The 21887-nt window shown below is 48.0% G+C and overlaps 1 protein-coding gene across 1 annotated transcript; it reads right to left on the reverse strand.

The window, feature by feature from the left end:
- Positions 1 to 18584: 18584 nt before the first annotated feature.
- LOC149343726 (uncharacterized) lies at positions 18585 to 20174 on the reverse strand. The gene is made up of 2 exons (XM_089542442.1): positions 19873 to 20174; positions 18585 to 18726 (listed from the first exon to the last, which is right to left on the reverse strand). The coding sequence occupies exons 1-2, from the start codon at positions 20172 to 20174 to the stop codon at positions 18675 to 18677; spliced, it is 354 nt and encodes a 117-aa protein (XP_089398568.1). The 3' UTR covers positions 18585 to 18674.
- Between the last annotated feature and the right edge of the window lie 1713 nt (positions 20175 to 21887).

Below are 21887 nucleotides of genomic sequence, written 5' to 3' on the forward strand. Positions count from 1 at the left end.
CCGACCGTGCCATTAACAGTTCCTTTTTTGTTTGTTACTTTTTGTGTGTTTTGAACTTCATTGTGCTCACTTTGTACATATTGTTGTATTTTGTTACCTTTAGTATTTTGCTTTTTGTTTTTTTTCCCTCTCCTGCCATAGCGCATATAATTGCGCTGCAGTATGTATAAATAAATAAATAAATAAATAAATAAAATACTGGGCATGCTCAACTGGCGAGCGCGGCGACGGCACCTCTGAGTCACCCGCGCAGCGACGGTGGCGGCGCGCCAGCTGTGCGCCGTGTGACGTCACTGCTCCTCGCGCATGCGCAGTATGGCCTTTCGTCAGCTCCGAGAAACGGCTCGGAGACTCGCGTAGTGTTGCTTCCGCAACAAAAACAGGCAACATAGTGCTGCGCCGTGAAGCGGAGTCTCTCGCTTCGAAGTGAAGTCTTCAGCCTTACTGCGTTTTTAGCGAGTTAACTGGCTATAAATAGCGCACATGGCTTGCGCTTCTTATTATCTTGCCTATAAAAGATTGGACGTGCGATAAATTTGCGATTTTTTTTTCGTGGACGAGACGGCATCTCCTTTTCATAAGGCTAAAATTGGTTTGTGGTCTAAAATGGTTCAGTTTATGAAAAACTGATGGCGCCACTGCCACCTGAATTATTATTCCGTCTGCGTTAGCGTGCGTTGAACGATGTGACGTAGAGCGTAACGTACCGTAAAATACATCTTCAACACAGGCAATTTGTGATAGCATGAACCCGACCATCATCATGTGGATGGCCAGTGACCAGAGACGCTCCACTTAAAGGACGCGTTTGACATGCCGGAGTAGGTTTTGCGGCGTAACTTACGCCTGTCAATAGACACTGTGAGGTGGCTCTGCGTCGGGCTTCCGGCCCGGGCTCTCGACTCAGGCAGGCTCCTGACTCCTGCAAGTTCAAGACGAGGTCTTGTCTAACGTTCCTATCTACGGGGAGCATGTGCCGCTCGGTTTAGAGCTCGGTGCTGCCTTTGACAGTGTCAACCACAACGCTGTTCTTAAAAACCTCCGCGCACTACACTGTGGTCAGAAAGCTCACTCTTACGTGAAAGCCTTTCTCTCGAACCGTACGACCACCGTCGGCATTGAGTGTCTTCGCTCCGGCATCCAACCGCTTCCCAACAAAGGCACCCCGGAGGGGTCAGTCATCTGCCCATTGCCCTTCAACATAGCGATGATGGGCTTTCCCAAACGCCTAAACACCATAAATGGTGTCAGACATGCGATATACACTGATTACTTCACGCTCTGGGCTGCTGAAGGCTCGCTAATGGAGAAGACTGAACTCCTGCAGGAGGCGACGGATGTAGTAAAACAATACGCAGTAGATTGATGCTTGTTGGGCTAGTTGGTTAAACATGACTTCAATGGCTGAAAATGACTACATGACATCAGTGACAAAAAATAACGCTCTAGCCTGCGGCCACACATGCTCTCCGCAGAAGTTTGAAGTTCTACGCATACAGCGTTCCCGACATGGCAAGGCAGCCCACCTGCACCTAATGCTGAACGGGCAACAAATCCCTGAATTTAATTACCTCCGCATCTTGAGCATGTGGCTCCAGCCGAACCAATAAGCCGACTACACGTTTCGTCATGTCGCCACATCCGCTACCTAGGTTGCCGGGATCCTTGCTCGGGTAGCCGCCCGCCGCTGGCCGCACTGAATCCTTCACCCTCCGCTTGGTCAAGGCCCAGGGCGTCAGCCGCAGCCGCATTTCTTATAGCCTATCATCCACTTACCAAGAGTGAGTCCGATCAGACCAGCGCCATCTTGCGGCGGGCATACAAGCTGGCGTTTCTCCTCCCACATAGTACATCCATCCACCACTCGGCCCATTGAACGGGGCACCTTAAACACCTTTGCTGATTATGTGGTCTCTAAAACACCGCCCAAAGCGAACGCCTCCTCCGCATTCGTCCTGGTCGGTCCCTTCTCGCTTATCTCCAGTATCCTGGCTGCCTTCGCTCGATCAATGGCATGGAAGGTGCTTCGGACTCCATTCGACAGACCTGCACAGTCCTGCCCATTCAGCGCCATATGCACGCTATTCTTCGCTCTGGGCGACGGGCTGCGCACGTTCGAACGGTATACAACTTCGCTCTCACTACCCACACTGCTATTCGGTCGACAAGCACTCGTATGGTGCGCGCAACGCTATGGTGGCAGTCGCCCTAGATGCTCAAAACCTTGTCAGCACCACCCTCACCATCCCAGATAGTACCATCCTAAAAGACGAAGAGCTGCACCGCCTCCTCTATCCAGGACGGTGCAAATGCCGGCCACTCCATTTTATTGTTACTGATTCGCAAGAAGCTGCGCGTAACTTCCTGCACGGCCCCCTTCACCGACGCACTCTTCACCACCTCCTTAGCACCACGACGGCCGATCAAGACTCCCACACCATCGTTCGGACACCCGACCATGACGGGATGGCTGCGAACGTTGCCGCTTGAGCAAAAGCTCCAGAGTTTACCTACCAGATGGCGGACGATGCCTCTTTCTTCAGTCCTGCTCCTTGGACGGTCAGCGGTATCCTCGATCATTTCGGAAACACACGGCCGCGCTTTCCTGCTCCTCGCGCGCAACTCTCGCGAGAGCAGTCAGTTCGCTGACGGCAGCTTCGGATAAAAACTTTCCCCAACACTTCATTATACACTAACACCGATTCTGCCGTGTTCTCCTCCACTTACCCGTCGTGCCGTGATCACGCTACCCTACACCGCCTCATCTGGGGGTGGCCACACAATCCTGTGGTGCCCCTAATCCTTCCTTGGAGCAGTGGAAAGGGGCACTGGCCAACTTCAACTCTGCCCACCAGCTTCGTCTGATCGACCGGGCGACAGCGGTTGGATTCGTCGTAGGGTTCCGGCAAAATGGGGCTCTCCCTGGCAGATTGTTTCACACCGACCTGCAAATAAATATGTTTTAGTCTCTCGCTATCTTTGCGCTGAGATCGCTCTTTAGTTTGCGAGTTAGTTTTCAGGCCTCAATGGGACCCAGTGCGCTTCGCGCCATCGTGAACTTCTGAAAACGTTGTCTGCAAACTATGCAAAAGCATTCAAGGCAATAAACATAGCAAGAAGGTCTAAAGATCTGCTCGATTATTCATTTACTTAAGAAGTGCCTAACAGTGGTGTTTCATCGTTCCTGCAATGTCTGCATAAAAGGAATGCAAAATGTCATTGCCGTTTCCACAGAGGTGTGATCACAGCAGAAAGTTACGTTTGGTTTGGTTTGGTTTATGGGGTTTAACGTCCCAAAGCGACTGAGGCTATGAGAGACGCCGTAGTGGAGGGCTCCGGAAATTTCGACCACCTGGGGTTCTTTAACGTGCACTGACATCGCACAGTACACGGGCCTCTAGAATTTCTCCTCCAAAGAAATTCCAGCCGCCGCGGCCGGGATCGAACCCGCGTCTTTCGGGTCAGCAGCCGAGCACCATAACCGCTAAGCCACCGCGGCGGCAGAACGTTACGTTTACTGATGCTGCCGGCGGGAGTTGTAGTCTACTGTACGGAGGTCGTCACTTTGTATTGCTCTTTCAGTATGGCAGCTTTTACTTTATGTTCAGCAATTGAAAGAGCGCCGTAACTGCCTCACTTCTCGGTGGGCACCTCAACCACGCCGTGAGGGAAGGGAGGAAGGTGGGAATGAAAGAGAGAAAGAGGAGCCGTAGCGGAGGGCTTCGCAATAATTTAGACCACCTGGGGATCTTTAATGTACACTGATACCGAGCAGCACATAGGCGCCTTTTGCGTTTCACCTCCACAGAAACGCGGCCCCCGTATCCGGGGTCGACCACGGATACTACGGCGAAGTAGCCGAGGACCCTATCTACTTAGCCACCGTGGCGGCTACCACAGAAGCAAGCATGCTTTGTCTGTAGGGAATAAGTGGATGCCAAAAATTTTCCTCGCTGTTCCTTTTGCTCGTGAAAGTAAAACGCTATGCTCTGCGAACAAACTGTCCGCTACTTCTACAAATGATGATAGGCGGCTGCAGCAGCCGTCGTTTGTCTGTGTGAAGAGGTACGCAGGTACGTAATTTAGTTTTACGTTTTATTTAGGTATACGCGTTTCTGTGTGGAGAAGACGTATGGGAAATATATTATTATTACTCAGGTACACTAGGTGAACGGAGGATTGGCTCTTTGCTGCGGTACACAAATAAATTGGTACACAAATATCACTGGTATCTGGTACACAAATAAACATCTGGCTGATCTCTTTTTTTGTCCTTGCCTGGCCTTCCGTTTATAGACAAAGAGCTAAAGTGGTACCGGACATATTGCTGCGACAACGCCAACCCACTGATTTCCGCTGCCGCTCACAATCGCTGCAGAACTGACATCCGTTTTCACGATTTTCATAACGCAGCGAAGTAAGAAAACAGACCCTGGAAAGCACCTAAGCTGAAAATATTACTACTCTGCGGAGCATCACCTTCACTTTGTATTCTTGTGCGGATGCTTAATGCAGTGCATTTGACTAGCTCTGCTGAATGCATTTTCGTCTGGCGAAGACGAAAGAGTCACCGAAGTAAAGGAATAGCATTCGATATAACTTGAACCAATTTCGATTTCGCGGCATACGTTTAAACTCTTGCAACATACGTCAGGCTCATGTTGCCTGACGCCAGGGCAAACAGGGGTTAGACAAAATTATCTGGAAAGGTAACTGCCAACTCCACTTACTTGGTGCAACCACTGGGCAGGACGTTACCAAAGCTCACTAGTATATGTTATGCCGGGAAAGACAACCGCGAGGACAGTAAAACACCGATGAGGGGGTTAGATGCTGCAGATAAGATAAAAAGGGTTAGATAATACTTTATGCCGCGGGAACTTTGTAGCAAGAAAAAAAAAAGATGGAAATGGCAATCGCTAGGTATTGTTAAAAAATAGTAACCGCTGACTCAGCACATTAATTTTGTTTCACTTTCACGGCTGCTGATGGAAAGTTTTTACTCTGATAAATGGTTTATAACAGGCGCAATATTTATAAGCCATTTCTGTTCTCCAATTTATTTTGACTACTTTTTGCATACCTACCACTCATCTTGGGCACAACAGCCCGCTATATCAACTCTATTTTATATTCGCCCTAACTTCGTAGGCTTGAGTTGGTGAAAGAACAAACAACTCAAAAATAGTATTAGAAAATACGGCCCCAGCATTCTCTAATGGCGGATGCCACGGCGGCTACTAGTGCAATACTCCTAGCGACACCTACACGAAACACCACTAATCACAGGCACTCGTTTCGCGGAATCGAAACGAAAGGATATGGAAAAGGATGCTCACCAGCCGCTCCATATTGACCTACCCAAAGCTTGCTACAGATTGTGTCGCCACAGGGTACAGTTTTCACGTGAACGAAGCTCGCGCTCTGCTAAATGACGGAGGCCGTACAGTGCCGGCCAACAATAGGCGAGCGGCTGCTTCGAGCCCATTCGCGTGATTTATATGCACCATAACGGGCAGTAGCGGCGCGGCGCAAGCCGCGCATAGCCGCGTCGGCCGCTCCGTTCCCGCACACAATACAGCCGGACCTTGCGTCCGGCGAGCGCATCTCTCCTCGACGCTAGCTTGGCTGTCGCCCTAACGACCCTCGGCGGGAAAGAAGGCGCGCGAGAAGTATGCCCACGCAGTGCATAATATGGCAAGCCTACACTCCCAGCTTGCCGATAGAGCGTCCCGTTCCTTCCCTACGCCGCTCTTTCTCGCGCTCTTTTCGCCTGGATTCCTCTTTTCTTCCCTTCGCGTGCCTAGCCTCTCCCCTTTCCTCCCGCTCGCTGCAGAAGCCGTCCGGTCGGTGGCGACGGGCGGCACAACCAACAGGCGATGCGAAGAAACGCGAGATCCCCGGGCGGCGCCGAAGCGGGGAATCATTCCCCTGTTTCCCGCATCGTTGACTGCGATTGAGGCGGAAGTCACCCCGGGACACAATGGCTTCTCGCCGTCGAAGTCGTCCGCCCGTCGTTGGCTCGAAGGAGAGGAGGGGACGGGAGAGGGGTGGATAGAGTGTAACGCGGTGCCGGATTCCCCGCGAATGGATGGCTTTCGATTGTGCTCCGACGTCGCCGCGGTTCGAGTTACCATTTAGGCCATTGTTGGGTGTGTGTGCGTGCGTGCCTGATCGCGTATGGAGAGGGAGCCGAAATGGATGGCCGTACGTTACGGCCCAAGTGGAAATGACGCCGAACAGCTGAGTGGCCGCACTAAGTGAGCTGGGCGCTGTGATCAAAGAAGGGAGACCATGGAAGGTGTGGGCGCGCACGCAAATCGCGCCCGATTATTATCCGATGAGCATTGAGGAGTGCTACTCGAGACGTGTCCCACGAATTGGATTGAAGGGACAGAGAACAGACATATCAAGAATGCGATAAACGCCGCAACGGGTTCAAGGCCGGCTGCGCTGTTGTGAAGGTCAGATCGCGAAAGAGCCTACTGACTTCATCGACAGGGCAAAAACTTCAACAGCTAACCTTCACCGCAAACAGCGGCAGCCTCCGTAAAATTTTATTACAGTAAGCGAAAGCAGGGGCAGTGGTGTATTAGTTGCTGTTGGTTTTTGTATGCCATAATGTGGCGCAAGGCATTTCGACTCTCTGACAGAAGAAACGAGCAAACAACGCACGTTGTTTTATTTTTGTTATTGTCGCTCAAACCCCCCGCCATCCAGCTGACATTTCCCGTATTCTCCTGCTTTCCGGAAAAGCCATTAATAAATTGCTTTTTTCCCTTGCGGAAAGGGGCAAATGTGCGTAGTCAAAGGCGGGACTACTAAAGTTAGCCGAAGCCGAAAACTCAGAATCTCAACGTGTGCATTTTAGAGTGAAATATGTCCGAGTGCGAACGTTCCGTCTTGTGTATTGGAAGAAAATCTAAATACAACCATAATTTTTATATCGAAACTTCCTATCGCCTCACTAGACAAGTTTTTACAACCGCTCTCATTGCTTTTAGCTTTTAAGTTACGCCATTCAATGACGTTTGCAAACACCACACACTCGCAACTTTTTCCTAAAATGTCACCTAAACTGTAGTTGTTCGCGCACTTGATTCTTTGTTAAGAAAATTGCCTTCTCAGTGCCCTGCGAAAGGAGCAGCCACATCAGCCGGGAACGCATCACCAAACAAAGAAAAGAGGCATGCTTACCTTCCAGACATGCAACTGAGCGCGCAACTTTTTTCTACCGAATACACGCACATGCATGACAGGACGGGCGCTGTCCGTGTGCCCACCTGAAAAAAAAGTAGAGCTGAATTTTTCTCCTAGAAGCAATGCATCACCGACTTGCCCCGCAACGCGTTTTATTTTGCAAGCACCTCGTACCTGCGCCACCACGTTGCATACTACAGCGAGAGCTGCTAAGCGCCCGTTTCTTGTTTTTGGCGCCGTAGCAGTAGCAGGAGTCGTAGTAGTCAAAGTAACCGGCAGGTGCCCGTTGCCATGGCAACCGCTCGTAGGTTGGTTGCTATGAAAGGAAGAGGGTATAACCCTAGCCATAGAGTTTCTTACTTTTACCTACAGGGAAAACTGGCGCACCTTCTATGGGAGTTTGCGTGGAGACCCCTCAAGACCACTTCAGCCACCATGGGCGCTCAAAGCATCATGGGCCGGTTAGCTACCGACTGCAGAACTACAACTTTTGACCAAAAAGTAATAGAAAAATAAAGCTGTTAGATAACTAAGAATGTCCTAATATTCAATATCATGCCTCTAAGTTGCTAGAAACGAGCAGAAAAGCAGGTAAATGCAAAGTTTGCCCAAAATATGAGATGGCTAGCTTTCCTATTGGCCAAGTAATGAGCACTACAAAAACTAATATTTCGTAATTAACTGGCGCACTTTTAAAAGGAAATATGTTTTCAAAAAAATATTATTGCATAAACACTATAAAAGATCTTTAATGGCATTTCGGAAAAAGAAACCTCTTATTGGCGTCGTGTGTTGTTGCGGTTTCACTACTATAGATTTTGCACACTGCGTTCGCGCCAAAGTCGTCTGCGCACACACGAGCAGCGTTTTCGGAGTGAAACAACTTAGTAATCACACTCCGTGTTTCTAAAAAAATCCGACTGTCCTGCACCAAGTAGCTCATCGCCCCATGATACTTTGAGCGTCCATGATGGCTGAAGTGCAGCGCCACCAGCTTTCCCTCTAAGTAATAGTAAGAAACTCTATGACCCTAGCGGACGAATGAATAGCAGGCGGATGGTTACCACCGGAACCATCCGGCGGCCGGTTACCGGTGAAGGAGAAGAGCATGGTCAAAGCGGAGGAATCTCCAACCAGATTAAGGTTAACGCAAGAGTAAGGTATTGATAGAGCGTAAGCAGCAAGCGGAGGATGGCTTCCACGGCGACCACCTGGAGGAAGAGGGCTACCTTAGAAGCAAGAGCGCATGACGAGAGCGTAGGAATGCTTTGAGCCCCAGCTCGATGGTCACTTCCGAGGCGTACACGCGAAGCGCCTACGAGCCCAGGCGTACGCTGGAGCCTGTCTGCGCACGCGCAAGGCGCAACGCGCGAGCAGGCGCGAGCGGGGCGCAGATATCTGTGCGTGTCAGATATCGGCGCCTGCGCACGGGCATTCGCGCGCGCGTCGGAAGCGGGGTCCGGTGGGCTCTCGGGGAGTCTTTTCTTCACGGCTGAAAGCTCTTTCAGTTTCCCACAAATTTTCTCGGAATCCTTGCAGCTCCCCAACTATCTTCTGTTCACGGCTTGACATTTTTGTTGAGTCGGCTCGCGAGGTGGAGCGAGCCAGCACCAGGAGCATGGAGATGCATGCCACTTTTCGACGCCCGTCGCGGCGCGTGCTGGGCGCGCAGGCGCTTCGCGTGTACGCCTCGGAAGTGTCCATCGAGGTGGGGCTTTAGAAGAAAAGGCTTAGCACGTGAACCATCCGGAGCGTCGTTACAGCAGAGCCAGGAGGGAGAGTATGGCGAAAGTCAGTGAATGTAACGCGGCGCACCTGCGGCGATTGCTGAGAAACGCGCCGTCCCAAGAGAGGGTCGTTTGTGGAGCCGGGCATCTACAGCGAGTGGCGTACTGGAGAGGAGAGCCACTCGGAAAATGAGTATGCGTGTTAAACAAAAAAATAAAATGCCGTGGAACTATACAAATATGAATTCGCTTTCATATTCTCCACGTTAAGACATCGTGAAATATAACTTATCAGCTGTCGCCAAAACTCACGTTGCACAGTGCTAACTGTCCCGTGGCTTTTTCTTCCTCCGTTCTGACTGAGAGGTGAGTCCAAATTTGTGGAATTTGTTGTGTTTGAAGCAATTCTACAAACGTGATGTATTTCGAGCTAGTATAAAAAATATTTGCTTTTTATGAGGGGTGTACAGTAGACGTGTCGTTTCCGTGAGCTCTAGGTGGAACCTGATCGAAAAACGTTCTTGTGAAACAAGAATGGGTCATGGCACCTTTGCCTTAAGCCACAACACTCTGCTAGTCTAAACTGAGTGTCATACTCAGGCATGTCCATTACAAAAGATGAGCGTGGTCCGCATTTCGGCACAATGCACAGGCCTTGAAGCTCAGAGCGGTACTTTGGCACGAGCTACCTCTTCGAGTAAAAACCAATGAATCAAGTCCTTTGTTGTCTTAAGCAGCGCTATAAAAGCTTCTCTGCTTTGTATTTAAAATATGGACGCATTAATATCAGTCGCGTGCAGCCAACAACGCAGCAAGGAAGTTATTAGAGGCGTGTAATTTTATTCCAGTGCTCCCTGCTAATGTTTTTACTAAGCTTTAGAAAGCTCTATGCGTCATTTCCCTTAGTACGCTCGGGAATAAACTATCGAAAATAAAAATTCATACAGTTGCGTTCCTTCAGTGATCAAGATAATGGGCTTTATATTTTTATAAACCTGGAGAAACAGCTTGATGATATAAAATTGTGCTGCTCATCCTGTACTACCGACATAGTAGCCGTGCCGTGAATAAAACATATTTATGGCATACATTTTTTATTAGAAATTTTCAGCACGGTATTTCTTCCACATTGTGCATTCTGAACTGCAGGGGACTATGATAGAAATAAAGTGGTAGGGTTTTAACGTAGTTGAACTGAGCAGACCTGCGAACGCATCTTGCTTCACGGCTTGCTTGCTGCGATCAAGAGATGGCGCTGGTGAGCGTCGCGGCTTCGGCGGCGATGCGCGGGTGTATGGGTGCGCGGTTTTAAGGCGAAAGCCTCATCATTGTCGACAGAAGGTTGTCCGCAGAAGGTTGCCAGCAGAGGCGTCACGCTTTTCTAGTCAGACCTGCAAAAATAAATAAAACCGGGTACTAAATTGGTCGAGTTAGGGAATCGAACCAGGGACTCCGGAGTGCGAGTCGAGCGCGCTATCACTCCACACGCCAGCATCTTTTTGTCTTTATTGCCTGTTTTAACAGATTACAACAGATCATAAACATATGTTCTGCGCTGCACTCTCAAACATCAAGAGCGTGCATGCGTTTCACTCACGTGAGAAAATCAAAACTGTTTCAAGCAACACAAATCTTCCATCAACTCGATAACTTCATATCCAAAACATAGCTCCTTGTACACTTCACGGTAAAAAACCCCAGGTGGTCGAAATTTCCGGAGCCCTCCACTACGGCGTCTCTCATAGCCTTAGTCGCTTTGGGACGTTAAACTCCATAAACCAACAAACCAACGTCACGTAGCTTAAATATGTTTTCTTTGAAGTAATCTAGGACAGACCGCGCATCTTCATCGCAGTGTCGTACAGCCATCCTGTTTCGCCAAATACTGTGCAAGCCAAGAAGGAAAATTACATTGTATTTATAAAGATCCGGCTCAACGTCCAGGAATTCTATCCCACACGGCGTCAAGGGTAAGTCTTTCTTTATTGTACGCTGGAGCACGTCCGAAAAGAGCAGTGCATCCCAAAAATCAATAAAGACGTGTTCTGTTGACTCTGGTTTGTGACACAACCAGTCTGCACCCCATGGTAAAAACATTCCCTTCTCCTGCATCCATGTTTTAACCGGCAACGTACCAGTGTGTAACTTGAATAGAAACGTCTGCACACCCGCTGGCAGCACCATTTTCCGTACTCTTTTTAAAGCATTTCATCCTTGGCCTCCACTACGCAGAGATCGATATGTTAAGGCGGAAGCCTTTAATGCCTCATCGTTGTAAGCAGGAGTTGTCGACAGAAATGTCACGCTTTTCAATTGGTCGAAATGGTCGTGACGTCACAGCGCGCGAATTTCAAACGGGGCCAATTGCACTTCGGCTAGTAGCCATGCAACCAATTAAAGGGATGGTATAGTGATGCTCCAAGTAAGTGGGACTGAGTTCAGTTAATTACTAAATTAACAAATCAGCCTAATTACCGTTTGTAGTCAGACAAGATAAATAAATAAAACCGAGTACGAAATTGGTCGAGTTGGGAATCGAACCAAGGCCTCCAGAGTGCGAGACGAGCACGATAACCACTCCTCCATGCCAGCTGGATGATTTGGAATGAACAAAGGCGCGTCTAGTGAATACGGTGTCTTCATCCACTCCCACCTTCCTCCCTTACCTTACGCCGAGGTTCAGGTGTCCATCGAGATATGCAAGACAGATACATTTCCTTTCGTCAAAAACCAATTTACCGATGAGCAAGGCGTAGAACCGAACGGGCGATGGCGTTCTGTGGACTCCCTGGCAGCGTTGCAAGACGCTTTCGCGTGCCACACTTAGAGGCGAAACTTAACATCTTAACCACACATCAGTGACACAAGAGCAACACCACGCTTAAAGCTTCCGCCTCACTGAACTTTAGGTCAACAAAGTGCCCCCCTGAATTTTAGGCTCGGGGAAGACAGAGTCAAGCAAATATTTTAGCAATTTCTTACGCGTGACATGTGAAAGGCATTCCAAACTGAAGCGAGCATTAAGAAACTGGATAACAGAGATCCCTTCTTCCAAAAATCTACTTGCACTGTATCTCATCCCGTATACCGTCGGAATAACATAGTTTGGCAAAGCCAAAGAAAGACTCACTTGAATAAAAGTCCGCAGGAAAGGATCGCGTTGATCTCGAAGAAACGTAAATCTTGACACCACCTGCCTTAGGTACAAGTGTGGCAAGGAAAGACGCCCTTTTCTTAAACGCCGAAATAAATTATAACGTTTAGTCCTCTCCCATGAGGACTGAAAAAAAAATAAACTGTGAAGAGACGATGGAACTTTTGAATGCTAAGTCGGGAGCACGAAAGGACCAGCAACAAATAGCACACTTCTGAAACCAGGTATACTTTACATATGTTTGAGTGCGCGGATACAGACAGTTCCTTTCCTGACCATTTCTGTGTACGCCTTGAGAGTTCTTGAATTTTCTCTTTCCAAAAGTCATCATTATCACGATACTTCTCAAGAGGAACACCTAGGTATTTGGAAGGGACGTGTGACCATTTTACACTTGCATGAAACAAAGGCGCTGATGCCCAATTCCCGTGCCAAAGGCCAGAACATTTGTCCTGATTAACAACGCTATTGGTTACATCACAAAACCTGCGAACAACCGACATCGCATGTTCTATGCTGCTGTGGTCGCTCGCAAGAAACAAAATGCCACTTCATCGGATAAGCAAATACTTTAATTTCACATGCTTCGAGTTCAAAACTACGAATACAACTGTTATTTATTACATTCCGCCAAAGTGGCTCTAGGTACAGAGCGAAAAGTAGCGGTGACAATGGGTAACCTTGCCGCACGGATGCTCTAACGGCAATTCTGTCTGTGAGCTCTCGGTTAACAACCAGATTCGTGGTACAGTTACTATAAACCATTTTAAACCCTTTTAAAATAACTTCTCCAGCCCAGACATGTTCGAGGATTTTAAAAAGAATGTCATGACATACGCGGTCAAAGGCCTTCTCTAAATCAATTTTCAACATTGCGACTCGCCAAAAGTCAGTGCCACAGCATTCGAGAGTACTCCGAGTGACATGAACATTCTTGAAGGTCCGACCTTGAATCCACACGTCTGGTGGGGGCCAACCAAGATGTCCATAACTGACTGTACACGTTTGGCTAATACTTTCATAACAATTTTAAGTAAGCGTTATCGGCCGATAACCAGTAACTTGCATAAGCTTAGCAGGATTGTCAGTTTTCGCTATAAGTACTGCATGTGTACGGGAAAACGACGGTGGTAAAATACCAATTCTAAATGACTCTTCATAAACGCCTTGTAAATTGCGAGCAGTTTCGCGTTTGAACGCCTTATAAAATTCCGCTGTTAACCTGTCAGGACCTGGCGATTTCTCCAAGTGGAGCTCATCAGTAGCGTATTCCAATTCCACTGTTGATAAGTCGGCAGACAGGATGTCAGTGTCTTCACTGTTCAGACGGGGTAATAGACTTAAAAATTCACCCTGAAAGGCCTGTACGTACGCCGATTTGGAAGCGAACAAATCACGGTAATACTCACTGAAAGCCTCCCTTATCGCCTCCGGATAGTCCATCAGAATACCTTTGTTTTCAATTTCTACGATATCTTTCCTTGTAGCGTATATTTTTTTTTGTCGTGAAATTCCGCCTACTGGGCATATCATCTGCCAGCAAGTGATCTGTTCGAGCACGGATTGCAGCTACCTGAAAACTTGTCGCATCTGTAACCTCAAGCTTTGCTTTAACTTCGCTGATAAGATGAGTGTATAATCCCGGAGCTCTATTTTCCTCTATAATTAATTCTTCCAACACCTGTTTTAGGTTCTTCTGTTCAGCTTTATCAGCGTGTTCTATTTCTACAGACCTCTCGATAGCCCTCATTTTGACATCAACTTTATATTCCTCCCACTTTTCTGCACAACTTTTACCAAAATTAAACCAACCTTTATCACACACGTCCTTTGTTTCTTAAAGAAACGTATCATCCTTTAATAATTTTCATTGAGCGTCCACAAGTCCCAGCTGAATTTTGCTTGAGGTGTCCCGTTCTTTCCCATGGCGAATATGACACAACAGTGATCGCTAAACGTAACCGGTTCGACGACGTAGTTATCGCAAATCGCCGCTAGCTCAAGGGAAAAGTTAGCTCTATCTATCCTAGCATGACTACGCTCTTGAAAATGTGTATAATGACGCCTCATTCCTCCCTTTGCAAACTGGGCTACGTCTTGAAGTGAATACTTTTCAGTGTTTTCTTTCAAGAAAACAGCACTTTCGCTTTCGGTAACCGCTGAGTCTGATCGGTCATCTGCACTGATAACACAGTTGAAATCCACCAAAAGAATGACAAGTCTATTGCATTCGATGTACGCCCACAGTTCTTGGAAAAACAAAAGACGCTCACGCGGTTTTGTAGGAGCATACACACAGATAACTCCCAAATTTTCCTCACCGCATAACAGATCACAAAGCACAAACCTTCCCCTCATGCAACACACCGCTGCTTCTTCCTTGATACCAAAACAGTTCCTAATAAACAGAACCCAGCCCGCTGCTGTGCCCACTGCATGACTAGCACGCACGTTATATCGCGGCTTGAAATGCGCAACCATAGCGTCTGTCGCGCTCTCACTATCTACCTTTGTTTCTTGTACTGCAAGAACGTCAATGTCTTTCTTATACAGCAGACGCCTTAGCTGACATTGTTTACGCCTAGCTGCTAGTCCACGCACGTTTAACGTGCCTCATTTTAATTTTGACGGAAGACAAGCCATGCTGAGAATCCTGAGCACGAAAAGATACAGGTCCCTTATCAGGCGTACGCCTTACCGCCATGAGAAGGGGAATTAGCGCTCCTTGCGCTACGTACGGGTGACGCGGAAGAAGACCGAGACAGGCACATACTTCCCCTTGGCCCCGGTGGCTCTGAGCCACTGGTGCTCAAGGCGTTGCAACCTGACCTCGGTGGAAGGTTGTGAAGGGGATTGCAACACCGTCTTGGCACGCTTAGCCGGGCCAAAGGTGTGATCTTGTGATGCCCTGTCATCCTGGACTGGCTCCGCTTCGGCGTTCATTGCAGACGCCTGGTCACCCATTGGCGGCGTTCCAGACGCGTTGCTCACAGCACCGTGCTCGTTCGGCGTCTCGCTCGATGTTTTCATGTTTACATCGCAGACGCTTCCTTGTTCCAAAGACGCTCTCTTGTTCCGACGGCCAGCAGGGGCCGTCGTTTCAGCTTCATCGATGTCCATTATATCTTCTTTACCATCATAGTCCTCTGAGGCCGCCCCTATCCCATTGGCGTACGTACGGATATGACCAAAGGCGTGGCACTTAGGACAGCGAGGCGTCTGGCAGCCGCGGCGGATATGACCGCGTCTGTGACACCGGAGACAAACAGGAGCCCTACCGGGCACAACCACAAGGACGGAGCTCCCATAGAATTTGAAAAGATGCGATAGCTCTTCCGCCATGACTCTCTCTTCAAGCACCATTCAAGCGACACATGTTGTCGACTCCGCTGATTCAAATCTTGGAACATTCCATTCCTCATGCCAAATTTCGATCACTTCTCAAAACTCGCTCAGGGCCCTCCGAAGGGTTTCACTGGGTATGTGAAATGGCACCCAGTGAGTCTTCACATTGATCTCCTTTCGACAGGGGTTAATAATGGCACAGAAGCCGCCTTTCACACTCAGGCCCCCGGCCGCAAGTACGGTGCCCTTCGCCTCCTGGGTGCAGAACCTCACGAGCCAGAGATGGCTCATCTGCTAAGCACCAATGCCACTGATATCCTTACGGACACTGGCATCTTCTAAAGGTTGAAGAAAGTCCCCTATTAGATACGGACGCTTCGAGGTATCACCGTGCAAGAAAACACACAAACGCATACATTCTTCAGCCGGCAGTGACGGTAGCTGAAAGCGATAACCAGGAGGTGGTTCAGAAACCGATTCATCCCGGCCAACAACGGCCGTTGCGACACTTCGCTCGGAGCAAGTCATTTCTGCGTCCGTCTAGCAGGGCAGCCAGAAGCAGAATCTCCGCCATGCCAGCTCGATAGTCGATGGTTTGGAAAGAACAAAGGCGCGTAGAGTGAACACGGTGTCTTCGTTCACTCCCATCTTCCTCCCTTCCCTTACGGCGAGGTTCAGGCGTCCACCGAGATATGCGAGACAGATCATCATAGAAACTTTATTGTATGCAGAGGAGTTTGGGGCTCGCAGGGCCCTGATCCCCCCACGGCCCCATTGCACTCAAACGTGCATCTTCCTGCGGAACATGACCTCGGCAGACCGGCTGGTTGCGATGGCCTGACATTTCCTTTCCTGAAAAACCAATTTACTGACGAGCAAGGCGTACAGCCGAAAGGGCGATTGCTTTATGTGGACTCCCTGCCGCAACACAAGCAGCAACACCGCGCTTACGGCTTTCGCCTCACCGCACTTTAGGTCAACAATGTATCCTCTTGAATTTTTTTTCTTGTCCCGCTGTCGAGCGACAAGGAAGGATGACGGTTTTATTTCATTTGGCAATATACGAGGTGTTCCAGCTAAATGAGTCTGCGACTGGGTTTTGTGTTGGCGGTGGGTGCGGGATTTATGATCAGCGAATTTTCATCTGCGGCGCTCAACTCGCACCACAGTTATATGCAGTATATTTTGAATTCCATGCGTTTTCTTTTAGATTTCCTAAAGAAAGCTGCTCAGATGCCACCTTATTAAAAGCTCTTTAGCCGGCTGTTTTGTAGCGTGAGATACACTGGCCGTGGATGAGTAGTTTCGTGTTATAGTGGCTGAGCCGAGCTGCGCATGCGCGATGAGCGAGTGACGTCACAGCTGCGCAGCTGGTGCGCAGGGGAGACCAGCCAGCTGCGCTTTCCAGAACCGTGACGTCATAGACCTGGCAGACGTGACGGCGCTGGCGCGCATTCCAAAGGGTGGCAGGGGCGCCGCGCCGTAGAGCTGCGCTCACGCTTCGCCTAACCTGGCATAGCCGAGCTAAACCACTGCCTAATTTTTTTCAAGGTGACCTACAATATTCCACATGATTTTTTTCCCTACATTGTATTTAAATAGCTAGCTAGGTAATTTAAACTAATCGACCAGCTATGCACTACAAAAAAAATAAACACTACAGAATGTGCCGCACGACCCTTAGCAGCGCTGAGCTTGTTGTACTCGCCCAGGACAGACTGTCCTCTTTAAATCGTGGTTACATTTACTCGACACCTGGCATGTGTGCATATATATATATATATATATATATATATATATATATATAGGCAGAACACAAGAAGAAAGACGCAACGAATCGACCAACAAGCAGACTACGTTTTGCCACTTCCTGCTATGACAGCTGCGATGAAACTGTATTCAACCTTTGCACGTGGCTTGTTATTCTGACAGACACTTGTTCGCAGGGCCCACGTCTGTGACCGCGAATTCAGTTGTCACAGGATTAGTAGCTGCCTCTGTTGCCTTGAGTGCAGCAAAAAGTGCAGCCGGCTGTGGTGTTCAGTGCCGGGGCGGAAATGGCGCAGAGTGCCTTAGAGGTGACTTCACTTGATTCTCCGGTGCTTGGAGACCCCCGGATAGTCGCACGTCGAACACAGAACCCAGAAAAATGCTAAAAACTGTGAGACTAAGAATAAACGCCGAATATTATAGTCAGCTTGCAGAGAGCCGGTCTGATAATCATTGTGATAAAGCATTTATTTGGGATGTTTGATATTGCCTTTCTAAATTCAATACTACTAGCCAATTACAAGACGCAGACTGGAACTGACAGGATTAGCGGTTGTCCTGTCGTTTTGGGTCCTTTCTGCGCCATCCGTTTTGATAGTGATTAATTATTGAGCATGATACAGTGAAGTAGAAGATATTCTAGATTCCATATATTCTATATAGGTTATTTTCCCAGAAGTACTTGTATTTGGGCGTGTTGGTTCATAACTTTTCAGGAGGACACAGGGGCGCAATAAAAGACACGGACATAGAAGTAGACAGGGACGAGCGCTTACTATCAACAGGCTTTATTCGACGTAGACCGTTAATATACCTTCGCTTACCCAAGCGCCACTGTGCGAATCACAAGCACGTGGGTACCAGAAAACACCAAAAGAAGTCCAAAGGTAGGCGATTACAGAAACCTATCTAAGAAAACCATTTCAGATCGGCGAAGTATAACAGATGAATCACTGATGCAGTTATCTCCTTTTTTTCTGATGTAATAGGCTTCCACCAGTTCCCGTTCAATCTGATCGCGGCTTCTCAACAATACTCTACAGTCCGATAAGCGGGGAAAACAGGCGACCTTAGTCTTCTTAGTGCATTCTTGGCAATGGTCCGGGAGATGGGAGCCTGTCTTCTTTAAAGAATTCTTGTGCTCCAGAAGGCGCTGGTTGAGGCAACGTCCAGTTTGCCCAACATAAACCTTCCCGCAAGTGAGCGGGAACCCATACACAACTCCTTTTTTGCAGGTTACGTGGGGCTTACGGTGTTTTACGCCACACTCATGCCGTTTCTCTTTTCTTCTTATGCGTGCGCACAGACCGGACAACTTTCGCAGAGCAGAAAAAATTCTACTCCGTACTTCCTGGCCACCTTCTTGATGTTGTGGGAAGTTCTGTGTACGTATGGTACCACCTCCGGCCTTGAACACTTCGTTGGGTCTTTCGCATTGCTCTGCTTGCTGCCCTTCAATTTTTTGACCAAGGACTGCGTCACAGCAAGAATGAGGGAATCAGGGAAGCCTGCCTTTTCCAGCCTTGAGACCTGTGACAAGAAGCCAGCGTGCACAGCGTGGTGACAGGACTTCGTTAGTGCAGACGAAAGACATTGTAAAGCGATAGCCCTTTTGACCGTCTTAGAATGATTAGAATGAAATGGTAGCAAATCTTTCTTTGCACGCGGACAATACCGCCAGCAAACATGTGAAGGGTGAAATGTTAAGGTGATATCTAAAAACTGCAGTTGGTTATCACTGCTTGGCTTTTCATGGGTAAAGATGAGTCCCATGCCTTTCCTTCCAAACGTATCTAAAACATCAGCTACGGCCTTGTCAAAACTAAAATCACCTTCCTTTAACAGAACCAGGTAGTCATCTACATATCTGAAGACGTGAGCTATACGGTCTGTGTCAGAAGTTTCACTCAAAGAGCGGTCAACTTGCGATAAAAAAAATAGTAGATAGAACCGGGGCTACGCAAGAGCCTATGCAAATACCTTGCTTTTGAAGATAGGTACGGTCATTAAAATCAATAAAAGTGGCATTCAGGTAAAGCTCTAGTAATGACATGAAGTTGTCCACGTTCAAACCAGTGGCATTTTGAAACGCGGTGATACCATTTCTATCTATACAATCACGCACCGCGGTGAACAGGGGCTGGTGTGGAATAGAATAGAATAGATGCTTAACATCGATTGAGAAACCGGTCTTGATATTCCTCGCAGACTGAACAAAGGCTATCACTTCATCAGAGTTCTTAGTGGCATAAGGGTCCTCATCTTGCAGTGTCCTGAGGTGCTTGAGCAGGAACTGACTGACTTCCTTTTGCCATGTGCCCTTTTCGCTAACGATGGTCCGAAAAGGAATGCCGCTCTTGTGGGTTTTTGCGGTGAAAAAAAACCGATAAACAGTTCCCTTCAGCCTTCCCAATGGCGCCGGCTAGTCTGTGCAGTAGAAGTTCCTCGCAGAGTGATATGGCACTTTTCTTCACTAAAGATCTTTTCACTTCCACTGTCTTAAAAGACTTGGTGACGGCTCCAACTGCCGTTTCGTTGAAAAGGCCTGAAGGAATAATGATGAAACCGCTTTCTTTGTCTGCCTGCATAAGCTCGAGAGAATTGGCTTTGAAAAAAGCAACAACCCTTGCGGTGGGATCGGATCGGTGGTTTTGAGTACTCGTGTTGCCGACTGACCTCGTGATGGTGTCGATGCCGTCCAGGAGGCACCTTTCCTGGTTTTCTTGCGCCGTTCTGTTGGCAAGTCGTCGGTTCAGGGACAGCCATTCGTGAGGCTTGAGAATGGCTGGGACGCTGAATTTCGGCCGCTCCTTTAGGACGGCCGCAAACTCTTCCGGTACTTCGGCTCCTCCCAAGACTAGCACATCTTGGCGTTCCGGTGCCTTCATCTTGACTTTCCTCAATTCTTCCAGGCGTCTTATCGCTTGGTTGATGGAGCACTTCCACCAAACTTCCGTTGTCTGGGCTGCGAGCTTCATGAATTGGCGGTGTCTGATGCCCGCGAGCCACTCCTGGTTTTGGGCATAGCATGCCGCACGTAGAAGATCTTGAAGTAACCTCACTTGGTGAGGTTACTTGAAGTTACTTGAGGTTGAGGTGAGGTTACCGGACCATTGCCAAGAATGAACTAAGAAGACTAAGGTCGCCTGTGTTCCCCGCTTATCGGACTGTAGAGCATTGTTGAGAAGCCGCGATCAGATTGAACGGGAACTGGTGGAAGCCTATTACATCAGAAAAAAGGAGATAACTGCATCAGTGATTCATCTGTAATACTTCGCCGAACTGAAATGGTTTTCTTAGATAGATTTCTGTAATCGCCTACCTTTGGATTTCTTTTGGTGTTTTCTGGTACCCACGTGCTTGTGATTCGCACAGTGGTGCTTGGGTAAGCGAAGGTATATTAACGGTCTACGTCGAATAAAGTCTGTTGATAGTAAGCGCTCGTCCCTGTCTACTTCTATGTCCGTGTCTTTTATTGCACCCCTGTGTCCTCCTGAAAGGTTATTTTCCCTCTGCCGAAGTGAGGAAAGAAGAGAAGAATGCTTTCACGGGAGTGCTTGCGATATAAACCTGTTATCGACGTTTATTTGCTTGTGTGTGCCAAGGACGGAAGTGCACTTTATTGCACACAATGAATGTTGTTATCGTTTTTCGGACATGATGGAGCCTTCACTTCCAGCTTTCGAGAAACGCGACGAAAGGACATTTCCTATATCATTACTTCCCTCCATATGATGTCTCTAGTGTCTGACCTTTGAAGGCACCAACTATACCAAACAGAAGGCGACAACACAATGTTAATAAATGCGGCCTTCAAGCGAACTACAATGTTTCCCAGCCTGAAAGCTGGGTACACTCTTCAGTAAGGACCTTTCTACTGTTGCAGAGTGAATATACCTGAAAAAATTTCGTACGCTAAGCTTTTGAAATTTTTGCTCCGCATTTGTCATTACCTGGCAGGAAATTTAATTTCAAGCTTTTATTTTATCCTCTGAGTTTGTTCACCATATACGTGAGTACCGATAAGATACAACTATTGTATTTTTTAAAGTTTAGGCATATTTGTAAGCTGCTATTGTTCACCTCAGATTATCTGTCAAATGTCCTTACCTTATTCATGCAACTTGAGCAATTAGCTTCTATTAGCCTCTAATGGTCTTGATAATAACGGTAAACTGGATGAGTTGGTTTTCCTTGCAAAACACAGCGGAGTAAAACGAAGATGACACAAGGAAAGAGGAAGAGGGCGCTGTTGTCTCTGACTTTGTGTCATCCCCTTTTTTTTTGTGCTGTGTTTTACAGTGGTCCTTAGGCACGCCTAAATTTTCCTAAGAATGCTAACATTTGCTGAAGGGAGGAACGTGAGAAAGAGAAATTTGTTTTGTTCAGCTAGAACTGAACTTTGCAGCCTCTTGGTTCTCACGCTGGCATTGGCCATGAAAACAATTCCCTTTAAGTTGTTCTCGAGTACCTGGACGAAAGCTGTGTTTGGATTGAAGCCGCTGCGAAAGTTCAACGACGGAAAGAGCCGCAAAGCTGACACATCTGCCACCAGCTATTAATTAAAAAGCACCACAAACTTTGAGACAGACCGTGAGTCACATTACGACGTCAAGTTTCCTTTTGAAAGGAAGCAAGACGCCGTTTGCGAAGGCAAAGGCCGCATTTCTCGAAAATCCTAGAAGCAATTT

The sequence above is a fragment of the Amblyomma mixtum genome, chromosome 5, assembly GCF_055824585.1.
Source record: "Amblyomma mixtum isolate Tamu chromosome 5, ASM5582458v1, whole genome shotgun sequence".
Classification (NCBI taxonomy): Eukaryota; Metazoa; Arthropoda; class Arachnida; order Ixodida; family Ixodidae; genus Amblyomma; species Amblyomma mixtum.

Excerpts from the sequence above, each read along its gene's own strand:
- LOC149343726 (XM_089542442.1), bottom strand. The coding sequence starts at position 20,174 with ATGAAGCTCGCAGCCCAGACAACGGAAGTTTGGTGGAAGTGCTCCATC. Across the intron at positions 18,727-19,872 it reads GGCATCGACACCATCACGAG|GTCTCAAGGCTGGAAAAGGC; the intron begins GTCAGTCGGCAA and ends TTCTTGTCACAG.